General features: G+C 45.3%; 1 protein-coding gene across 1 annotated transcript in view; it reads left to right on the top strand.

Moving 5' to 3' along the window:
* The first annotated feature begins 6,636 nt into the window (after positions 1-6,636).
* The window catches only part of LOC129382770 (uncharacterized), a 55,805-nt gene continuing 38,960 nt past the window's right edge, over positions 6,637-23,481 (top strand). Inside the window, exons 1-3 of the mRNA XM_055066951.1 lie at positions 6,637-7,715; positions 18,127-18,210; positions 19,527-19,745. Coding sequence (XP_054922926.1) covers positions 7,551-7,715; positions 18,127-18,210; positions 19,527-19,745 — 468 coding nt within the window. The 5' untranslated portion in view covers positions 6,637-7,550. The remainder of the gene's footprint in view (positions 7,716-18,126; positions 18,211-19,526; positions 19,746-23,481) is intronic.

Below are 23,481 nucleotides of genomic sequence, written 5' to 3'. Positions count from 1 at the left end.
CAACTGTTCCGCTTAACCGTCGGGAGCTCTGCCTGAATGAAAACACGGAAAGGCTTGCCTTCTTGTTATAGCCAAGGCGAAGCACCGGCGCGGGATTCTGCTCTGTGGGCTTGTCCTGAAAGTGCTCGGAGCAAACCTGCGTGTTACACATATTACGTTCGTAGGGCGCAAAGTTGAACGTGGCACCAAAATATACACAGATCGAATACTCACTCGTGCATTTTCACTGGGTTGGTAGTTCTTTCTATTCACTGCAGCTATCCACCGGTGGCGCAGCTTGTCATTCTTCGTTGCGGATGGAAATCGGTGCAGGCTGAAAACACCGCACCGGCACAAATCCCTACGTGTATTGTGCTCTTCGCAAACAGCGCTAAGCAACCTGCCCCTTTTCCGCTGGTTATTTTGGCATCCAAACACGACGCAACGATGCCCAGATGACTTCTTGTACTTTGGATTCGCGTGAACGGGCACATTTCCGCACTTTGGAGTCCTAGAGCTAGCGCTAGCCATGTCTGCTGGTCGCCGGCGAACACGCTTTGGCAGCCCAGAACAAAATGGCGCTGGTCGACCGGGCAATCCGGGTGCGAGAGTATGCGTTCGATTAGCCTGGGTGCGAGGCTAGCGTGTTCTGGTCTATACATTCGTGTTTTCATTTCGCATACGTTGAGGCAAAGAATTTGCGACAGAAATCACCGCACTGACTGGCAGTGGGCCAGTGCCGTCAGCGCCTTCGCACATGCGGGGCAGTATGCAGGGGCGTAGCCAGGGAGGGGGGGGGGGCTTATGGGGTTTCAGCCCCCCCCCCCCCGAAATTTTTTCGTGCTGTCCATGCACCGGCGACCAAAGCAACGCCCGGCGCCGGAAATTATTCTGGATTTTGTCTAGAATGTCTTTTTCACGCTCGAAAAGACAATTCACCGCAAAAATTGCGAACTCAAGCTGGATTCCGCGGCAACACCCATGCACCGGAAGTGACATAACGCAAGGAACCCCATCCGAGCAGAGTTTCAAGGGCGTTTTGATGGCGAACGGGCTCGCCGCGGCATCTAGCGGAGGCCGCGGAATTTACGGAGCGCATGGATGTCGATTCCGAAACTTTATGGGTATAAAGTTCTCAAACTTTTGATGTGAAAGGTGCATTGACATTTCCAAAGTTGTGCTTTAGATTTTCAATTCAGAAACTTTGTGGGTTTAATGTTGTTATAAACATTTCCCGCCAAGGTGCATTGACTTTTCTAGAGTCTTACATCGGAACGTACAACGAGACAGGCCAACTCAACACACCATTAGACAAGTTGACAAAGCACGCATCGAGGTCCGATGAGACGAAGCGTTGTGGTGGCTTATTTGTGCCGTCATGTCACACAAAAAAATATAAACATTATTTTTCACCTCCGCTCTAAGCATCCATGTCGAGACACTAAAGCCAGCCAAGGTAACTACGTTCTCATTTATTTTTTCTACTTCAACTTTTATTCGCGAAGACACTTTGAGCTGCTTCAATTTTATTGTTCTCGCTACCCGCGGGCTGTCAGAGCCAACCAGAGCGCATGCGTTTTTCGCGTGTTGCCCCCACCACCGCGCGGCGCACTTCGGTGCGCGTTCGTTTTATCTGGGCGAGTGGATTTTCGCCTGGCAGAGTTTTGGACGCTTTTTGGCTAGCGGACGAGAAAATGAAACAATGGTCGCTGGCCGGCATCACTGTGGTCACTCGACGGATTGTACCGCGTTTGCTTGAGCGCAACCTCTCCGGAAAGTCTTGCCTCGCCGGTTTGGGATACCGAGCAGCATGCGTATGGTTCTCAGTGGACCAAGGGTGCCACGTTTTCATCGATATTCCATCGGTAGCCACATTAGGTGCCCAAAGTAGGCATCCGATTGTAGCCAACATAATTTCATTTTCGTTTTTTTTCGTTTCGGTGCCCCCGCCCCAGAAAAGGAAAAAAAAAATTGCATTGTTGCGCCGGAGCGAATTGTCGCATCGTGAAAGTTCGATTTTGTTGCTTCTTCTTTTGCGGAAAGTAATGGGCCCCGGGACGCTTCAGTTGCCGGATACTCTTATTAAATTATTGCGATAGCAATTATATGGACACTCCAGGCGCATTCTTGCCGTCACCGTCGTCCTCATGTTTGGTATAAAGTCCAAGGGCGATAACATCGCGACCGCGGGCCGCATGCTGTATGTGCGAGTGAAAGCGCAGGGGAAGGGGGGGGGGGGGTGGAATGTGTGAGCCGTCGATGGTGGCTCAGTCTTGTGTGCGCAAAAGATAAAAGCGGGGATCAAGCGCGCCGCCTTCCGTCGAGCGCATTACATCGGGGGTAGTGGATGGAATGGGGTGGCATCTCGGATTCTGTGAATCTGTGATTGCGCAACATGTTTGTTGGCCTTGTTTGACGCATTATATACACAGATTTTTCTTAGATACGTAGATTTGCTGGAGACATATACGTATATATAAATATCTTTTTGCGAGGTTCTGTGCATACGTGCAGTGAAATTTGTTTCCAGTGACACTTTTTTGGCCTTTATCAAGCTGTATCTTCGCATTTGTACATTCCCTTGTATCTTCGCATTTCTAATGTACGAGGGCGAGTCAAATGAAAGTGAACCTACCCACCCCGTGCAATAATGGCTCGGTTCATGATATGCCAGGCATGCGAGTTTACAAAAGGGGCACACAAGGGTGAGGCTAAATGTTTTTTAATGCTCTCATACACTGGGTTGAACATGGCTGCGTGACGTAATGGATGCTGCAGAAGTTGAGCAGCGTGGTGCTGTGACGTTTTTGACAGCTGAAGGTGTTTCGCAAAAGGAATTAGTAACCGTATGGCTGCCGTGTACGTTGAACATTGTATTTCATTGGCCACTGTGAAGAGTTAGAGCAAACGGTTGAAAGAACGACGTGAAAGTTGCAAAGACGATCCAAGACCGGGTCAAGGCCTTTGTGGAATCACCCCTAACAAAATTCAAAAGGTTCATGAGATGATCAGACAAGAACGAGGGATAAGCATCGATGAACTGGCAGAGCGTGAGAAGTTCGGTTCACACCATAATTCATTAACATCTCGGTCATCGGCTCATGTGTGCGCAATGGATGCCCAAGATTTTGAACAACCGCCAGAAGACGGAGAAGTGCGGCGCTGCCTTGACTCATCGGATCCGGTATCACAATGAGGGTGGCGACTTCTTGTCTGCAATTGTGATCGGGGACGAACCATGGTGCCCTACTACGAGCCTGAAACACCACAGCAAAGCTTACAGTGGAAACATTCGAATTCACCATTCCCAAAGAAAGCAAAGGCCGTCATTTCCACCGGAAAGGTGCTGTTGACATCTTTTGCGATTGTCAGGGGTCATTACTGATAGAATTTGCTAAATCTTGAGAGTCTATCAATTGTTTCCGATATCGTGAAATGCTAGATCGGCTGCGTGTCGCAATCAAGAACAAAGAAAGTGGAAAAATGACGAATGGGGTCATCTTGTTCCACGACAATTCGCGTCCCTACATGGCTGATGTGGTTAGCACAAAAGTGGCAAAGTTCAAATGGAAAACGCTGCAGCATCCACCATACAGCTCACACCTGTCGCCTTGCGACTTCCCCATTTTAGGGTAATTGAATAAACAGCTCAAGGGAACCAGATTCGTTTAGACGATAGCGTGAAAAAGTCAGTTGCAGACTTTTTGAAGCAGCAACCCAAGGAGTTTTATGAGACGGGAATCACGCGACTCGTTAGTCAGTGGGACACAGGTCTAAATGCTCATGGAGACTACATTTAAATCAAATACTCCGTTTGTCACATAATCGCAATGGCTCACTTTCATTTGACTCGCCCTCATGTATTTTGCAAAGCTCTTGCTTTTTATTGAGACTATAATTTTGGCGCAATTACTCAGAATACACGACCGGTGACAGCTGCTCCTGCGCAATACATTGGAGCAAAGGACAGCGTCATTGAGAGTTTTCTCTGGCCGTTGCATATGTACAAAAATGTACAAAGTTTCATTAAAATATTTGTCCTCAGCTAATTCATTTCATGGCCTTTACATTTTTCATATCGACGGCATGCAGTGCGCAGCTGGTTTCGAACTGATATGTAGTTCTAAAGTTCGTGTGATATTTTCTTTACTTATTAAATAGAGAAAAAACATGGAAGCATTCATATCAGTTATTTCGGGCACAATTTTTGGGGACATACGAGTATATTCTTCTATAAAAAAATACACATCTTACTTGTTTTGACACTGCATAGCGTTCAATAATTCGTTTGTAGCATGTTTGGCAATGACAATGCAGTTATTATTCATGTATTTGATCCCTCGAGAAATTGTTTACGAGGAAGCTGTAGCTCGGGCTCAACTCCAACGTGGCCTATTCAAATACATGCAAAACGCAGAAACGCTTTTCTGAGATAACCCGTGGATCGCTTTTAATTCAATTTGTTGCATTTGAGAGGGAAAGTTAAATTCAATTGTTTGTTGAAAGAGAAATTTCGATTTAGGGCCTGAATTTTGTTTCAAATATATTGAAAAATTCTAACGTTCGAAAATATATATAAGCACGACGTTTATAAACTAATAGCTCTGCATCAAGAACAAATATCGTGGTTTTTTAAACGGCATCTATTATAACAGTCAACGCGGGAAATTTTCGTCTGTCAATTTGTATATTACGTGAATTGGTAACGTTGTGTACAAGGGTTCTGCGAAAGGCGTATTTCCGTAATACTAAATTTTTTTTTAGATTCACGTGTAACATATAAATTTTTCGCACTGTAGATGTAGTATTAGATGGAATTCACAGAAATATGATATCATTTTTCACTGTTGAGTTACAGAGTTCTAAACTTGATAGTTTCGTTTTCTGAAAATTTGTGATTGTGGCCAATTTTTAATAAAGAATTGACAACTAAATGAAAAAGCCGAAACCAACACTCACTAGAATTTAACTTGTCTTTTAAATGCAACAAACCTCGTCCAAGTTGGTGCAGTGGTTGCCTAGAAAAACGAATTCTCCTTCTACATGTGTTTAGATACGAGCACCCGAGCTAAAGCGTCCTCTTAAGGAGGAGGCCGAGCTGCAAGATGAGCCCCCCCCCCCCGAAAGAAATTTCTGGCTACGCTACTGGCAGTATGGCAATCTTGAATGAAGAGCGGCAACGGAGCCAGCTGTGGAAGAGGACGACGATGAAAGCGCGAGCACTGGCACGAGCCGTTGCTGATGACGATAGTTTTTTTTTGCTCGCACAGATTTGTTGACGGACACGAACAATGCACGGAATCCTAGCCACAAACAGCTTCGCTGTGAAATGCATGATGATCCGCTTAAGTATTGGCATGATAACAATCACTATGCTGGTAACAGCACTGTGGGGGAAGAGCGCGCAAATGTGTGCCCTGTTGTTTAATTCGTCGTCAGCGGCACGCAGATTAAGGAAACACAGAAAATTAAAATGAAAATTATAATCGATTTGTCTCATTTCTGCAGCAGACAATTTATACAAAAACAACAAATAGTGCTTACATCAAGCGTGCGAAGTGTAGTTTTGAACACCAGAAAGTTGAACCAGTTGATAAGAATTCACCTTAGAAAAAGGTGCGCTGATAAGTTTTGTGTCTACCTTCTTTCCCACCACAGGGAAATCTGTTATGGCAAATGTGTCAGTAATTTGTGCTGGATACTATATTTTCAACCTTTAAGAGTATCTTTGCTTCCCTTTGTATGAAATGCAAAAAAAAAGGTGCTGCAAGTACACTTACAGAATGTTCGGAAAAACCAGTTCATTATGATTTGCCAGAAGTAGTAGTTAGAAAAAAGAAAAACTTTTCTGATTGATGTGAGAATATTTATGGGACAATTCCAGTTAGCTTGTGCACTTATACGTGTGAAGATTACTCTGGTTAGCGCTATCCCTAAGATGCTAACTATGGTACGTGCCGGTTTTGATTGCCTGTTTTTTACCCCGTATATTTTGATCTTATTCCTTTCTAATCTTGTAATGCGAACAATACCAAGTTGTTTCATAAATTCTGTCGGCCTATACCAACGCGAAAATGTTTAAACGAATTTCAGAGCGATAAGTACAAATCATACGTTTACGCATCCGGGCACTTGCCACATCCGACATCGTTTGATCTATCCAGCGCTTGATTTCATCGAGATTTCTGCTGTAATGCTAGAATGAATTTAGGTTATAGCACTGTCTGCGCGACCACGTGGCATATTTGCAGTACAACCAAGATGGCGATGACGGGCAGCCGCTGCATTGCCTAAACTTTGTGTTGCCAGTTTCAAGCTACCGTCGGTATTGCGGTGCTAAATTTTTCACGCTTATTTCAAGGGTAATTTCTGGGACTGAAATAACGTTATCATTAGGTCTACAGATTATTGCATTCCATACTTGCAGGACTTGCTTATGTTTCAAGAAATAATCAGCAATACGCGCATAGCGTGTATTGCTGAGATGAGATATGCCGTATTTGCACGTAAATAACGCGACCACAAATACAACGCGTGAAGGAGCGGTCACTTTCTGCATTTAGGAAAAAGCAAAAAGCGAAAAATATCAGGAATAAAAAGCAAAGTTAAGCTGCAATGAAATAGCAGCATTGCATTTAGGCGGATGTCCGCGGGGCTTTATTCAACGTTACTGAGAACTGCTGTGGCGAAATAAATTGAGAAGACGTGTGCTGGAGTCTTTGTCACGGTCAGGGAGAACGACGTCGTCCTCCTCGACACCCACCAAGGTTATTCGACAAATAGCACTGAGATATACCTGCGACACAATCGAACACGGCAAAGCTTTTCGCGAACTGGGCGATGATCGAAGGCGCCACTTCAGAGACCGCTCGCATGGCGCTCCTGAACCACATCACCTATCGCCTTGTTCAAGGTTCCGACTAATAGGCCGTAACCACATTGATGCGGCACTAACAGCGTTCTAAATCGCGAGAAAAAAGATGGTGCTAAATGAGCAATGGCAACTCCAAGATTGCCTGCCGCTCGCGCGCGAGGCTAGGTGGCAGCGAGCGTGGGTAGCACGACGAGCAAGCAAAAAAGAAAAAAAAACAAGATACGCGTCATGTTTGTTCTAATGTAACGCCAGGCTAATTCTCAGGACAGAATTTCTCAAAAGAAAAAGAAGAAAGCTCGTGTTATGTTTGTGCCAATTCGGTACCTTTAGCCACATTGACGTGAATGCAATTTACAAACATAACACCTTTACTTCACGTGCGGATTCACGTGCGTATAACGGCCAACGCAATCTCAACACAAATAACAATAACAAAAGCTGTCGTCGGCCCTCTCGACCAATTCATATCAAATCATAAAACAAATCGAAGTCCAATGCATAGCTCCCACAATGGACGAACTACAGTTGCGCCAGCTCTCTTATCCGGTAGCCTTTATCGAAACACTCTTGTTGTTTCAAAGACGCTAGAGAATTCGCGTCTCTCGCTTATTCACGTGTTGGCACTGCTGCAGCTCGTCTACCTAGATCGTGGCCCGTGTCGCCGCCACGCAGCCCGTCGGAGTCTACAGGTGGAAGAATGTCGCCCCTCGAGAGCCAGTCGCGCACTCCGCGTTCCGCTTCCCCCAGGGAGCCCTGGATGAGCGGCGACTTTGGATCACGCACACTCCGACGCAGTGGCAACGTGACACCTGGCACTCCGCGCGGCTGTCGTACTCCTGCGGGCGAAACGAAAAAAGCTACGGTAAGTCGGCGGGTTCCTTCCTATTTGATTGAATAAGAAGCCAGATAAATGTTGCAATTACTCAAGAAACTGGCGGGCCAATTTAGCAAACATTGCTGCATTTCAACAAAAATGCGGAATTATAAAGAGTGACAGCCATGGGATAAATGCGTTAGCCATCAATAACATTGTGCATGATATGAGGAGTTCGCTTTCTTATTAATGCATTAGCATTATTAGTGTACTTCACGCACTTTCTAGGATCTGTCTGTCTGTCTGTCTGTCTGTCTGTCTGTCTGTCTGTCTGTCTGTCTGTCTGGCTGTCTGTCTGTCTGTCTGTCTGTCTGTCTGTCTGTCTGTCTGTCTGTCTGTCTGTCTGTCTGTCTGTCTGTCTGTCTGTCTGTCTGTCTGTCTGTCTGTCTGTCTGTCTGTCTGTCTGTCTGTCTGTCTGTCTGTCTGTCTGTCTGTCTGTCTGTCTGTCTGTCTGTCTGTCTGTCTGTCTGTCTGTCTGTCTGTCTGTCTGTCTGTCTGTCTGTCTGTCTGTCTGTCTGTCTGTCTGTCTGTCTGTCTGTCTGTCTGTCTGTCTGTCTGTCTGTCTGTCTGTCTGTCTGTCTGTCTGTCTGTCTGTCTGTCTGTCTGTCTGTCTGTCTGTCTGTCTGTCTGTCTGTCTGTCTGTCTGTCTGTCTGTCTGTCTGTCTGTCTGTCTGTCTGTCTGTCTGTCTGTCTGTCTGTCTGTCTGTCTGTCTGTCTGTCTGTCTGTCTGTCTGTCTGTCTGTCTGTCTGTCTGTCTGTCTGTCTGTCTGTCTGTCTGTCTGTCTGTCTGTCTGTCTGTCTGTCTGTCTGTCTGTCTGTCTGTCTGTCTGTCTGTCTGTCTGTCTGTCTGTCTGTCTGTCTGTCTGTCTGTCTGTCTGTCTGTCTGTCTGTCTGTCTGTCTGTCTGTCTGTCTGTCTGTCTGTCTGTCTGTCTGTCTGTCTGTCTGTCTGTCTGTCTGTCTGTCTGTCTGTCTGTCTGTCTGTCTGTCTGTCTGTCTGTCTGTCTGTCTGTCTGTCTGTCTGTCTGTCTGTCTGTCTGTCTGTCTGTCTGTCTGTCTGTCTGTCTGTCTGTCTGTCTGTCTGTCTGTCTGTCTGTCTGTCTGTCTGTCTGTCTGTCTGTCTGTCTGTCTGTCTGTCTGTCTGTCTGTCTGTCTGTCTGTCTGTCTGTCTGTCTGTCTGTCTGTCTGTCTGTCTGTCTGTCTGTCTGTCTGTCTGTCTGTCTGTCTGTCTGTCTGTCTGTCTGTCTGTCTGTCTGTCTGTCTGTCTGTCTGTCTGTCTGTCTGTCTGTCTGTCTGTCTGTCTGTCTGTCTGTCTGTCTGTCTGTCTGTCTGTCTGTCTGTCTGTCTGTCTGTCTGTCTGTCTGTCTGTCTGTCTGTCTGTCTGTCTGTCTGTCTGTCTGTCTGTCTGTCTGTCTGTCTGTCTGTCTGTCAGCGGCGTAGGCAGAAATTTTGTTCGAGGGGGAGGGGGGCTCACGCAGAGGCTCGGCCTCCTCCGTATAGAATTTGTAGAGGGACCAAATACATCATTAATAACTGTATTGCCATTGCAAAAGATGCTGCAAAGGAATTCTTGAACGCTGCGCACCGCCATGACAAGTGAAATATGTATTTATTCGTAAAAGAATATGCTCGTATGTCTAAAAAATTGTGCTCGAAAGAACTTATATCAGTGCTTTCATGTTTTCTGTCTATTTAATACGTATAGAAAATATCACACGAACTTTAGAATTATATCAGTTTGAAACCAGCAAAGCAGTGCAAAAATATAAAGGCCATGAAATAAGTTGAGGAAAAATATTTTAACGATACTTTGTTAACCTCCCTGCCTTTCTCTCATTTGCATCTCTCTCCCTGTATCATTCAAGAACCGTGTTTACATTTTTGTACATATGTAACGACCAGGGGAAAATCTCAATGACGCTGTTCTTTTTTAGAATGTATTGCGCAGGAGCTGCTGTCATAGGTCGTGTATTGTGAGTAATTGCACCGAAGTTATAGTCGCAACAGAGAGCACATATAAAAAGCAGGAGTTCTGCAACATATGCGAGGGCGAGTCAAATGAAAGTGAGTCAATGCGAATATATGACTAATAGCATTCTTTATTTAAAAGTATTATCCATGAGCATTTAGATGTTTGTACCACTGACTAACGACTCGTGTGATTCCCGTCTCACAAAACTCGTTGGGTTGCTGAATCAGAAAGTCTGTATCTGACTCCATCACGTCATCGTCCGACACGAACCTGTTTCTCTTGAGCGGTTTTTTTTTTTGTTTTCAAATGCTCCAAAATGTGGAAGGCACAAGGCAACAGGTCTGGCCTGTATGGCGGATGTTGCAGCGTTTCTCACTTAAACTATGCCAGTTTTGTGTTAATCACATCAGCGTCGTGGTGACGGGCATTGTCGTGGAGCAAGATGACCCCATTTCCGAATTTTCCACGTCGTTTGTTCTTGATTGACATACGTAGCCGATGTGGTGCTTTAAAATATCAGAAACGTTTTATAATCTTTCCAGGTTTAGCAAATGGCTGCTGACAAGTTAACAACACGTTTCCGGCGGAAATGACAGCCTTTGCTTTCCTTGGGGGTGGTGGATTCAGATGTTTCCACTGTAAGCTTTGACGTTGTGTTTCAGGCTCGTAGTAATAGCACAATGATTCGTCCCCAGTCGCAATTGCAGACAAAAAGTCGTCACCCTCATTGTGATACCGGATCAGGCGAATCAAGGCAGCGCCGAACCTCTCCGTCTTCTTATGGTGGTTCAAAATCTTGGGCATCCTTTGGGCGCACAATATCCGATAACCGAGGTGTTCATGAATTATGGTCTGACCCAAACCGTGACTGATGTTCACACGCCCTGCCAATTCATCGATGCTTATTTCATTCATCGGTGGTTCTTGTCTAATCAGCCTTTGCAGTTATGTAGGGGTGATTTCACGGTGGCTTTGGCACGGTCTTGGATCGTCTTTGCAACGTTTGAACCGTTTCCTCCAACGCTTCACAGTGTCCAATGAAATGTAATGGTCAACGTACACGGCAGCCATACGGCGACTAATTTCCTTTTGGGAAACATCAGCAGCCAAAAACTTCACGACACCACACTGTTAAACTTTTGGAGTCTCCTTTATGCCACGAGACCAAGTTCAACCCAGTGTACGAGAGCATTAAAGGGCCCCTCACCAGGCCGCATGGGAAATTTTGGTTATACGCTAGAAGTTGTTACGTGTCCTCTAAAGAGTGTACTGCCGCAGAAATTTTTCAAATCGACTCATTAATAGCAGAGATAGAAATATTTCACTGCCGCGAACCCATGATTTCAGAAGGCGAACTCCACTGTATATTGAGACTCTCTCCACTCGCCCCGTCCAGCCTCCGCAAGCGAAATTCCTTCCCTGCGTTCCCCTATGCCGGACCTCGAAGATCGTGTGACACATACGTCATGGGCACCGGCTTCACTTTTTTTTTTCTCCTCGCTTTTCTTTTTCGGCGCCGCGCACTTTCCCTGGCGGCGTTGCGCGCGAGCTGTTATCGCTTCGCGCAGCGCACAATTTTCGCGCTGTGCACAAGGACACATGACTAGCGCCATAATTCAGTGCTACACGAATACTGAGGCTGAACAAGCGGATCGCAGAACATGTTCACGTGCTGCAATACGGTAGAAAATAATGCCATAGTTCGGGTACCTGCGCACGTGACCGCACGACCGCGGGAACAAGCAGACGAAGCGGAAGCACATCTCTCTTGCTTCGGTGTGAAGTAAAAAAAAAAAAAAAGAACACGCAGACATTCAGTTTGTGTGCTTTATTATTTCTCTAAACTTTAGTTCGTCAATGCAAGCAACAGATCCCACAGAAAGCAGATGTTGTCTTGAAGAATTCTTGAATTCACATTTCACCACGAGCGACATCACACTGCGGACATCAGTACGTAGGCGCAGGAGCCCGAGTACGTCATCCTCCGGCTTAGAGCGCGGTGGCCACGACGAGAAGAGAAAACGCCGTTCAGTTTGAAATTTCAGATCTTTCCGCGGCGCGTAGCGATGTAATACTTTGCAGACACGATTGTTATCGCGCAATGTATGCTCTGCGCTTGTCAGACCTGGTCAGACCTGGCGAGGGGCCCTTTAGAGAACCTTTATCTCACACCTGCGTGCCACTTTTGTAAATGAGAGATGACTATGTGCAACGCGCATGTCTCGCACATAATGAACGGAACCGTTATTGCGCGAGGTGGGTTGGTTCACTTTCATTTGACCCGCCCTCGCGCATTAGAAATGCGAATACACAATGGAATATACAAATGCGAAGATACAGCTTGATAAAGGGCAAAAAGTTTCACTGAAAACAAAGTTCACGGCACGTATACACAAAACCAAGCAACAATACATTTAAATATACGATAACTCTCCCATAACTCTCCAACGTAACTAAGAAAAAGTCAGTGTATATAATGCATCAAACAAGGCATATAAACATCTTACGCAACAACAGATTCACAGATCACAGCCCCCCCTCGCTCCACTCCCCCTGATGTATCGCGCGCGACAGGAGGCGGCACGCTTCCCTCCGGCTTTTCTCCCTTGCGCACAAAAGACTGAGCCACCATCGCCGGCTCACCCATGCCCCCTTACGCTTTCACTCGCACATACAGCAGGCGGCGCGTGGTCACGATGTTATCGCCCTTGGACTTGATGCGGAAAATGAGGGCTACGGCGACGGCAGGAATGCGCCTAGAGTGTCAATATAATTGCTATCGCGATAATAAGTGTAATAAGAGGCTCTAAACTTCACGTGCTAAAGGCCTCGTGATAGCAGCATTCGCGTTCTGGACCTCAATCTCATTCTGATAAACACGCATGTCTGTTTCGAATACCAGCCCAGGTTCAAAAAGCAGCTAATTTCATACGACACTGCGCACTCCAAGCTGGTAAAAAGAGGAGTTGTCATGACTTGTCTAGAAGAAGCTCTAAATAAATCTTGCAACCACAAAGTAGAAAGCGGTTTCAATAACCAAATTTCAAGGCTACGCCTTGCCGGTTTCCCTTCACTCTTGATCTCAAGCGTCTGCGATAAGCTTCTTCAAAAGATAAAACAGGCAAGAGAGGGGACTAACAAAAAAAAGCCATTTGATAGGAAGAGATTACATGTGATTCCTTATTGGCACAGGGTATCCCACAACCTCAAGAAGGTGGCGCAAAGGCACAGTGTTAATCTTCTCTTCAGTGCACCGTGTAAGTTTGCCAAGATATGCCCTATGCTGACAAAAGAAAAACCCGCACCATGCTCTAAGAAACATGCAGCGCAATACACGGCTTGCAAAAGTAATGTCGTATATGAGATACCCCTAAGTTTCCAACATGTTTATATCGGTCAAACCGGACGGTGTTTTAATGAAAGCGCGCGTGAGCACAATTGGGCCGTAAATAACAATGCGGGGGGCCATCTGGTAGAATAGTGTAAACGTCACAATTGCTTTCCGAATCTTCGTGACAGGAGGTTTCTGTCACGGTCTAGAGATAGACTAGAACGGGAGATATTAGAAGTTTTCTACACTGCAAAGGCTGAGGGCACGTGCATTCCTTCAGTGGCGCTTACTGGAAAAGACATATATTTTCTAATGAGACAGGGAGGTCGTGATGTCACCATGGGCCATTCTGGGTTGTATCTATTTGAAATCCTGTTTCTTCAAAAATACATTTAGTTCGAAGTAGCGCCTTGTCCGTCACACATGTTCCTCTTTTAGTCCGCGTCTTCGTAGCGCTCTTTTCTTCAGGTATGAAAAACCAACTCGCCCACATCAAGCTTCTGCTGTTAACATTAAAAATAAAACACCCCCTATATAGCGCTGGTTCAATCTCACACAGGACCGGATACATTTTACGTGTTATTTTTTGTCATTGAAGAGCGGCACATACTCAGCGGCACACACCCAGCGACCTAAGTTGGCTCGAAAGAGGCTCATTTAAATGAGGCATGCACCTAGTGACACATACCAAGTGACTCACGTTATCGTCAGAGAGGCTCACTCGAGAGCTGCACGTATCCAGTGACCTAAGTCCTTCCAATGGTTGGTTCGAGAACGTTTCAATCAGCATAGCAGCCTGATGATCTATCCATTAGGCATAAACTATACCCAATGACACAAGCTGGTGGGAAAACGGTTATCGACCTAGATAGAAACGTACATAGACAACGGAAAGAGCGTGAAGTATCATGGGAACGCTAATCACATTTGAAATATTTTTGTCCCTGGCATATAGCAAAATATTCACTTTGTCCGCATGCGATTCAGCGCTGTTTTCGTCATGTAGCCTAGTTATTTGGTACGTTTTTGAGGCCCGTCTGAAACCGCGTATCAATGATTACAGGCTATGGAAGGGATTTTGTCACTACGCTTTCTTCAGGATATCGCGAGCTAATGCTTCTTGAAAGAACGCTCCCCTGCACAACTTCTGACAAGAAAATGTACAATTGTCATATCAATTCAAAAAGATGGAGGGATATGGAAGGCTTGAGCCGAATAATGACACTTGTAGTACGTATTCGACCGATCTTTGACCGCGAACATCAGCGTGCTGTAACAATGTTGACTGTTTTGTTGGGGTGAACGTGTATGCCGAGGCAATCCAAAAATGGAAGAGGAGAAAGTGGGTTTATTTTCACGTGGAAACGTGGTTACAGTTTCAGAAAGCATTACGGCAAGTGGTGCAGATATTGTGGCGCGCTGAACGAAAGCGTCTCAGTTGCTTTCATAACCTGATATTAAGCAAAGCAAAGTTCATATACAGTGAAACTTCTATAGGGCTCGCTTTATTCCTGTTGCCAAAATGTATTCGATGTTCCCTAAAACAATCAATAACATCTCGGCAATCCACTTATATTTCGCCATGTTTCTTTTAGAAATAGGATAAAAAAAATGAAAAAAAAATGTGCATTTGGAAACGTCCAATACAAAGGCTGCGATGCCGCAGTTACTGTCCAAGGACATCCCGACCACGTGAATATTTTGAGTGTCCCAGTAGTTTAGATTCATGGAAAAATCTCTTTGGCTGGATGAGTTCTATAAATACTGGAATATCCGGGTGGTCGTTTCAGAGCGCTGTGGCAGCGCTGCAAAAGTCACTGAAAAGAGCAATAAACGCTATCGCTAGAATAAGTAGGCTGCAGGTACGATACTGATGCAGGAACATAACTTTTTATCCAGTTATTCTTGAAATACAGCCTAAATTATGTTTTTAACCGCCTTCGTAGGACGGCGAGAACGCTCTCTAACGACAACCCCATAGTGCCTTAACATTTCGTCCAAACACCGATGTGTGCAAACACGTTCATCAAAACTCCTATTATCCGCGCATCAGCCCGCCATTTGGCTGTCGAGATCTCCTCGATCTACCGAAAGGATAATTAAGTATTGCAACTTTGACCTATTCAACTATATTTAAGTTTTTGACTGAGGCAAGAGTATTCCTTTCGCTTGTCATAAGTCATTCCCAGTTTCATTTGCCGCGAACTATATTGAAGAAGAAACCATATATTACAGAGAAACGCCACTAAGACGGCGCTAAACATTATGGTTATTTTAGCGCTTCCACCTGGTATAGTTTCATTGATTTTCTTTGTACTGCTTCCTAAAAAGGCTGCCTATGGAACTGGCATTATACTTTTGTTACGAGTGGTGCAAAATATCATAAGAAGCGCTATATTAGTTTTTCCTCGTTAGGAAATCTGACCTTTGGGTGCTGTTTCCATATTTCGTAGCACGAGATATTCCACAAAAAACTTAGTGCATAAATTGCCCAGTGAAGAATGGTCATATAGTGTGCAGCATGTTTTGTAGTCATTACTTATGATGCGTGTGCTGTACCGTTGAAACCAAGAGTGCCGTGTTTTAAGAGACAACAACTGCAAAGAATACCTCGCACAAGATGACGATCTCTCCAGTAAACTCATTTTGACTACGGATCTTATGTTTGGTAAATGAAAGAAGCGTTGCTGCAGGGCTTTTTACTCGCATAATTCTGAGCGCCGGGACGCTCGCCTTCGATCCAACGCGTCCTCTTCAGAACCTTCTCCCCGTTGATGCTGGCGCAATTCTCTGGTTGCTTGCGTTATCCGCACATTCCTTGTCCTCGCAAGCTCTCGACTGTGTTCTAGCTGCCCCTCCGTTAGGCGAAATCGGAAGCCACCAAGCATCTGAACGCCTTCGCATGAGCGCGAGAAATTCATAAGGGCGCCCTATGCCGCTTGTCGATACATGCGCCCGTGGGGTAATGGTATAGCCATATCGAAATTCTACAGTATCAATAGTATCAAAAGTGTACTATCAATATCGGACGTTGTGTGTTCCAATCCAGCCGTCGGATAATTTTAATGACGTTTATATATTTCCTTATAAAGCAATACTTTGTTAAAATCATGAGTCTGCAAAATCACGAAGCCGTTTGAAGCCAGAAGGACGAAGTTTAAGCAAATATATGTATTAACCGTCGCTCCCACGCTTGCTGACAAAATATCGCGTCAGAGGTTCGTCGGCTCACAAGTAGGTGGTAGTGTGCGTAGAGAATTTTGTGCATTCACAGAAATTCGCCTATTCAACCTTAAGTGCCGGTACGAGCTTTTTGGGAGAGGAAACAGATGGACGAACGCAACGGAGCAAAAATTGATCCAATGCGCCTAGTCAAACATTGTTTGGCATTAGAAAGGACATTTTGTTACACTACGGCACAGCATATGCATTCAGACATATTGACGTTTTACGAAGAAGTCGAAGAACTGTCATCGCTAATGCTTATGTTCACTTTGTTATAAGGCAATCTAAAATACCACAGGTAAACTTGCTTAGCGCACTTTTCTGAGCGTTGTTCTGTCCGTCTTGCACAAGAACGAAGCGTAGCTGTACCTTAAATCATTATTCGTTGCAACGACTAGAAGATGGACTTGTGCGCATTTATTCCGAAGAGCCGGCCAGTACTGCAACTAGAGGGCAAGAGAAATGACTGAAGTATTTCCTGACTTACCAATGGATGGGCTTACTAACTGGTTTTAACGTTATTTGCTCGTGCACGAAGTGTTATAAGATACAGTTTCACGCCTTCTATGACGCTTGTTGTTGCTACATGCGAGATATCTTACTTAACGAATGTACTTGAGGCCTTCGTGTCCCCAAATAGCCGAGACAAATGTGCATATCCAGGAAGCTTTGAGGATAGCATACAGGCAACCAAAAAAATTGCACGCCTGTGATATGCGCGAGGACAGAAGGCAGGAAGAATACATTACGTAGAGCGAGAATGTCATAAGGAGCCAACAAACATTTACACCAAGGACAACATAGGGGAAATGACTCAATAAGTGCATTAATGAAATGATAAATTATTGGAAATGAATGTGGATGGAAAAATAACTTGCTGCAGGTGGGGAACAATGCCACGTCGTCGCATTACGCATGCGATGCTCTACCAATTCAGATACCGCGGCGCCATTTCCCCATTCACACTTCCTGGATATTTATATTTCCTACTACAGCCCTTGGAGTGTTAGCCAGCGCCATTCCCATGTTACTCTTTTCCTATGGAACATCCTTTCTGCCGCAGGCAGATATGAATAATAAATATTGGGCCCCTCTGTTAACCCCATTTCTTCTCGTTTATTACATACGAGGGTCCCGAATCCGGCAACATTGATGCTTTCAGGTAGCACGTGTAGGCTTATTGACCTTGCCTTCACCCAAAAAGATAACGTACTCGTGACGCCTGCGGCAGAAAGGATGTTCCACCTCCGCTGCCAACATTTCTGAGGGGTGGCGTTGGCTAACACTCCCAGGGCTGTAGCAGTAAACATAAATAACCAAGAAAGTTGATGGGGAAACGGCGCCGCAGTAGCTCGATTGGTAGAGCATCGCACGCGTAATGCGAAGACACGGAATCGTTCCACACCTGCAGCAAGTTGTTTTTTCATCCACTTTCATTGCCATTAATTAATCATTTCTTTAACGCATTCATTAAGTACAACCCATTTCCCTTATGTTGTCCTTGGAGTCAATGTTTGTCGGCTTCTAAGGTTAATAAAAATCGGGCCCCTCAGTTAACCCCAATTTTTCTCGTTTAGAGCGAGAATGAGAGATGTGTTGCGTAATTTTAGTAAACACACCATGCCACCTGTCACCGTCTTATAGGTAGGATATAGGCTCTCGGTGTCCACCTGTCTGATCTCTATAAGGGATATTTAAGATTTCCATGCCTCTTTACCTTTTCCTCAATTTAGTTTCATTTTTTCTTTCTAGTAAAGTATTTTTCGAATGCTATGATATTATGTCATTTGATTTACCATGCGCTTCACTAAATGTCACAGTCCAAGGCCGCCAGTGGAGTCAGAGTCAAAAGTCGTTTGCACGTGCTTCACAGGAGACCGACGCCGCCAGCGCACCGCCGGCCAAGCCAGCTCAAGCTGCAGCGGCACAAGCCGACAGTCTGGCTTCCGACGAAGATGTGCGTACATAACGATTCTTTTCAAGGCTAGCTGCTTGATAAACTTATTGTTTTCGACGGGCCTGGTGATACGTAATGCTTCTGTTTCTTATCGGGGTATTACATTGCACTGTTTGATCAACGTTAGCTGAATTATTATATGGCATGCAAATTCGCGGCCTTTGTTAGTGTGTTGGCGCCTGCGCGACACGCAAGGGAGAGAGCTCTTTCACGTGTTCTAAGGGCCGTTTCTACTCCTATAACGTGTACAAACCTGGGAGCTTTTGCAATTGGCAAGAGGGCTCAGTTGAGCAGCGCACAAATAGCGTTGCTTGTATTGCAGTGGAAGTTTCACGAGCTAGCTTCTTTTCAATGTTATCTCTATTTTCAGAAGTATTAACAACTTCGCTTTCGACTAAAAGCTTATAACCACGATTTCTCTAATACTTGTTCTCAAGTCTAAAATGTCAAAATTAGAAACAACCCTACGTTTACTGTATCTTGCTATGATATTATGTCATTTGATTTACCAAGCGCTTCACTAAATGTCACAAACATTACAAACATTACACTGCCAGTGTGCCTAAAATACGATGAGCTTATGTTTGTTTTATTTGTTTTCTTTGCTAAGAACCCCCTTTTATATTGGGCTGCATAACACTTGCCGGTCACATCTGCACCAGCAATTCCAGTGTACCGGTGTTGCACCTACAAAAAAATAAAAAAGAAACAAAAGAAAATTACATGTAACCGCTGTATTTTGTCAGTATTAAATGACGGGACTAAAAAATAGAGGGTGACATCAAAACTTGGAAACAACCTATCTACTACGCACTGTGAGAAGGATAAGGAAATTATGGTCATTGGAAACGTCTGCGATGAGCAAGACTGCGCTATAGAGCTAATTTAAGCTGCTGAAATTGCTATTCGAGGTTAGGATAGGAAGGTTGATGTGGGTTGTGTAGTACAGAGCTGGCTTAGATCTATGCACTGTAATATTATTAGTAGTGTGCTTGGGTTATAGTCCTCACACACGATGTCAAACGCTGAATTCAACATTTTTTGTACATGATGCGCCATAATTCATTGCAATAATAAAACCTGTACTTATTATTTCGTAATGTTTGTTCGCGTTCTTATTTGCCGGTGATGGGTGATGGCAGGCGGGGATACAATCGGCGAGCTTAAACGAAACGCACATTCGTTCTAGACTACAGTATGGCCAACATCAGGGCACACCGAAGGCGAAGGCATCGGCGAAGCTGAGGGGCATATTTCTCAACATTCGTGGCAAATAAAATTCGCTTCCCTCGTGTCTTGTTCACCACGACGTCCAGGACGCGGCGATCCCTTTTGTGCTACCCGAGGACAACAGCGTGGGCTGGTTCCGCATCTGGGTTCTCTGCTCGGTGGCCGGCATTGTGCTCATTATTCCGTTCGGGCTGACCCTGCTGTCATACCGCGCGGCTTCCAGGTCTCACAAGTTTACGACCCACAGAGGCCACAAAATTTCTACGCCCAGGAGACACCCGACTGCCGCCAGCGGCCCGAACAGAGTAATTTGCTCCGATGCATCCTTGGCATGATGAGAAAGGTTTTGGTTCGGGCAGGATATCTTGTTTACCATTTGCTGTTTTCTTCGGAAAAGTTAGCAGAGGCGTTATATAGAGAAATATGTTAACATACTTCTGCACCGTAATTGGCATAATATTTTGACTAGGTTGTTGTTTATTAAACATTGGATCTGATGTCCCATTGAAACTTAACCTCACAAAAGGAGTTCATACTACTGAAATAGTTTACTAGTCAGATGACAGCGAAAAAGGCATGCCAGCTATGCTCAGAAATTTCGTGTTTCTCTTTTTCTGAACGACTCGTGGCTTTTCTAAGTAACTCGAGGCTTACAGGTGGAAGCACAAAGTTTTTAAAATGTTAGGATACAATTGTATTTTACAGCATAGTTTAGGTATTAAGTAAATGACACGTCACCTGCAATTTTAGGGCGACCGCGCTTGTCTGTTCTGTTCAGTGCAAGCCAAAAGCACAAAATGACGTACTGGCTTTACATTTTTTGAGTGAGACAAGTTGTCGCGTCACGCGTTCACACGCTAATAAACACAACCCTGCACCGACTTTTCGTAGCGTGCATATTGAGCCATGGTTTCATTTTGACCTGAAAAAGCAAAAAGAACTTGCCTCCCGAGTTCAGTATTGGACTGAGTCTTACCTGACTTACATTCATGACGTCCTTTCTATTTGCCGCAAAGTTGACAAAAAGGTGCCTGAAGCTGAAAAGCTCACCCGTATGTTAAAGGGAATCGTTGAAAATGCGCTTACTACGCTTGTGTTTACGGACATATATTCAGTACAGGAATTCATTTATGATTGTCGCCTGCTTCAAGCCCATTTCTACTTACTGGGCTGCAACCTCTAATTCGCTAGGTTCCCAGTCTCCAGGCCGCTTCACTACTTCGGACAGTAGTGCGCGCATCGTTCTTTGGGAGATGTAAGCTGCCTCTCTAGTTCCTCCTTGCATCCACAACCTAGATCCCTGCCATGTCACCGTTTTTCTCATTTAGATCATTGACCGTTAAACAATGGTGAGCGTCGGACCTTCCCTCGTATTTTACGGTCAACGAGCCATGCTATATCTCACTCGGCGCACCCGCTCAAGCCCGATGCCAGTGATCGACCGCGGTATCAAATCGGTTGAAACGACGCACTCCAGACGACAGAATCCCTCATTCTGCTGTGGAACAATCGGGTCATATCTCCCGTCATAGCCACAATTTTTGGAATTCACAACCTAGACCGACCTTTTAAACGATATCCCTCGTCCTTCCTGCGCTGAATGTCGCGCCGGTGCAAATTGAAAAAGAAAGAAATCTCTGATCTAACTTCTCCACCCACAAGAGCCAATCTCTCACGTTCGCCACACCTATGCGTTTTCCATTCGTCCCCGTCTCGTAGCTCGCCGTCGTGTGTGAACCGAGGCGATCTACTTCAGGTAACCAGCGGTTGCAGCTTCTAGGGGTGATGCCGCGATTACAACCAGATCAAAGTCTCTTTTTCTGCATGCCCTGACTCATCATGATAACTTGATCAGGGCGAAGGTGGATGGTATACAAAGAAGCCCATTTATCAGTCATGAATTCCAGTCTAGCCTGGAAAACATTGCTTAATGCATTACCAACTAGCCCTCCTATCCACCCTAATTGAAAACAATCTTGGAAAATAAATACTTTAGCCTTAGGGCTCATATGAGTGAGTTTCTAACTCCTGCTCCACTCGCTGTCATGCGCATCGACGATAGAACTGTAGCTGGTACTGAATGTGTACACCTCATATTAGCGTTACCGGACGCCATACTTATGTTTTGCTTTATGGCCAGGAGGACTGTCCTCGAAAACTTGTATTGGGAACTTGATTTTTTGTCGGTGCGTTCGACCCTTAGCGACTGCTTCGCTGGTGTTGTCCAATTCGCCCTACCGTGTGCTGTTGACCCCAGATACCACGCCGAGTTGGCTGCGTTCAACCGATCACGTTCGTCGACGTGGCCTCACCATGACACACAGTGAAATTTCACTCTGTCAACCGCTCGTGGATTGCCGTTACATCATGTCACCTAACACTACCTTTCTTTCCTCGCACAACGTTGCTTTCCCACACACGTCATTAGCATGAAGGAAAACATCACCTGCCCTCATGGGCATATTTCTGATCATGCCGTCAAGCACTGTCCCGTTGAATGTACGCACGCCAGCAACTACTACATTTTCGCCTTAACTAGTAAGACTCCGAGCTCTATCAATCTTTATTTATGTCTTACAACTGCAGGTGCAGATACTTTGATGCAAATTATCACTTCGGATCTTCGAGACCAACATACGCAGGCTCTAGGCTACCTTCCCACCCGCACCAAACAATTTTGATCTCAATGTCTGGTCCCTTATTAAACCTGCTGTTCGAAATCATCGCAAGCATACACGCGATACCAGCTCGATAGAAAGTCGGCCCTACCACTCCTTGCCTATTAAGCTCCATTTCATACAGAAGAAAGTTGAAGGTCCTTGCCCGGGACGTGAATGAACTGCTTCGTAGCCTTCGTAATACCTGTTTCGTACTCGTTGAAGAACCCCTGGTGCTTCTTTGTCGATATCGCCATTTTAACAATATCGCAAGCACGTCTGCCCACTGCCGTGCATAGATGCTGCTCTTAATGCCTGGACGGTGCAAAATATTTACCTTTAGTAGATATTAGCTCCGGGCTTTGACAGATTGCAGTGGACAACATCTACTGTGAAAATAGTGTTATTGTTAGTCCTGACAGCCTCTGTCAAGTCCCAGTGATGTTCTTTGGTTTACGCACTGCTCCGACTACCCTTGAACGCAGGATGCTCTGCTTCATCGGTTCAAATTGGCTATATACCTTTGCTACCTGAATGATGTCTGGTCTTCTCACCGACTTTAGCTACGAACCTCGAGCGTCTTTCCACATTTTCTTGTTCATCGCCGGTTAAGGATCCAGTTCAAATATTCTTAATGTCACTTCGGTCTGCTGGAGCGCAGTTGTCTCGTCGATTTTTGTGGCGTCACATCCTGAGATTGGAAAGATTGCGCTGGGCAAGTATTTCCCCACGCTGATCGGTGCTAACGACATTGGAAGCTTTGGGGCCTAATTTTCCGGCAGTGCCCGCCTCGAGAAAGACGCCGGTTTGCTAGGGTCTTTAATAAGCTACTGCGTTCCCTGAGCGTTCAACGCAACTACTTCACCGCTCTTTCTGGATCATTTTGACGTGTCCGCTACGACCGATGTGTTCCCTGGGCCAGTGACCATAGTAATGGTGTGGTTTTGTCCCAGCGCTAAAACGGATGCGGACGAGTGATTTCGTAAGGTAGCCGTCTTCTTGCACCTGAGGAGTGCGCATAACCCATTAGTAAATGAGGGTGCTTGCTCTCGTTGGGGAAGTGGGGAAGTTTTGTCCCTTATCGTACGCGCATCCGTGACCACACCGACCTCTGCTGGCTTCCGTTCCTACAACGTTCTGCTTGACCTGTCAGACAATGCAGTCTATAACTCATACTCAGTGCTATACAAGCTTAATCAATATGTCACGCAGCCATCCAATAAAAAGCGGAACACCTAAGGCTTCAATTCTCTCACCGACTTTATTTATCACTGCGACGATGAAGCAGCGCACATTACTGAATGAAGTACCTGGGCCTAGATAACGTAAAACTACTCTAGCCTGTTTATTATTCCAAATGGACCATTAGCCCTAGGTGACAGAC

Source organism: Dermacentor andersoni, chromosome 6, assembly GCF_023375885.2.
Source record: "Dermacentor andersoni chromosome 6, qqDerAnde1_hic_scaffold, whole genome shotgun sequence".
NCBI classification, from domain to species: domain Eukaryota; kingdom Metazoa; phylum Arthropoda; class Arachnida; order Ixodida; family Ixodidae; genus Dermacentor; species Dermacentor andersoni.
This window is presented reverse-complemented; position numbering and strand designations above follow the sequence as displayed.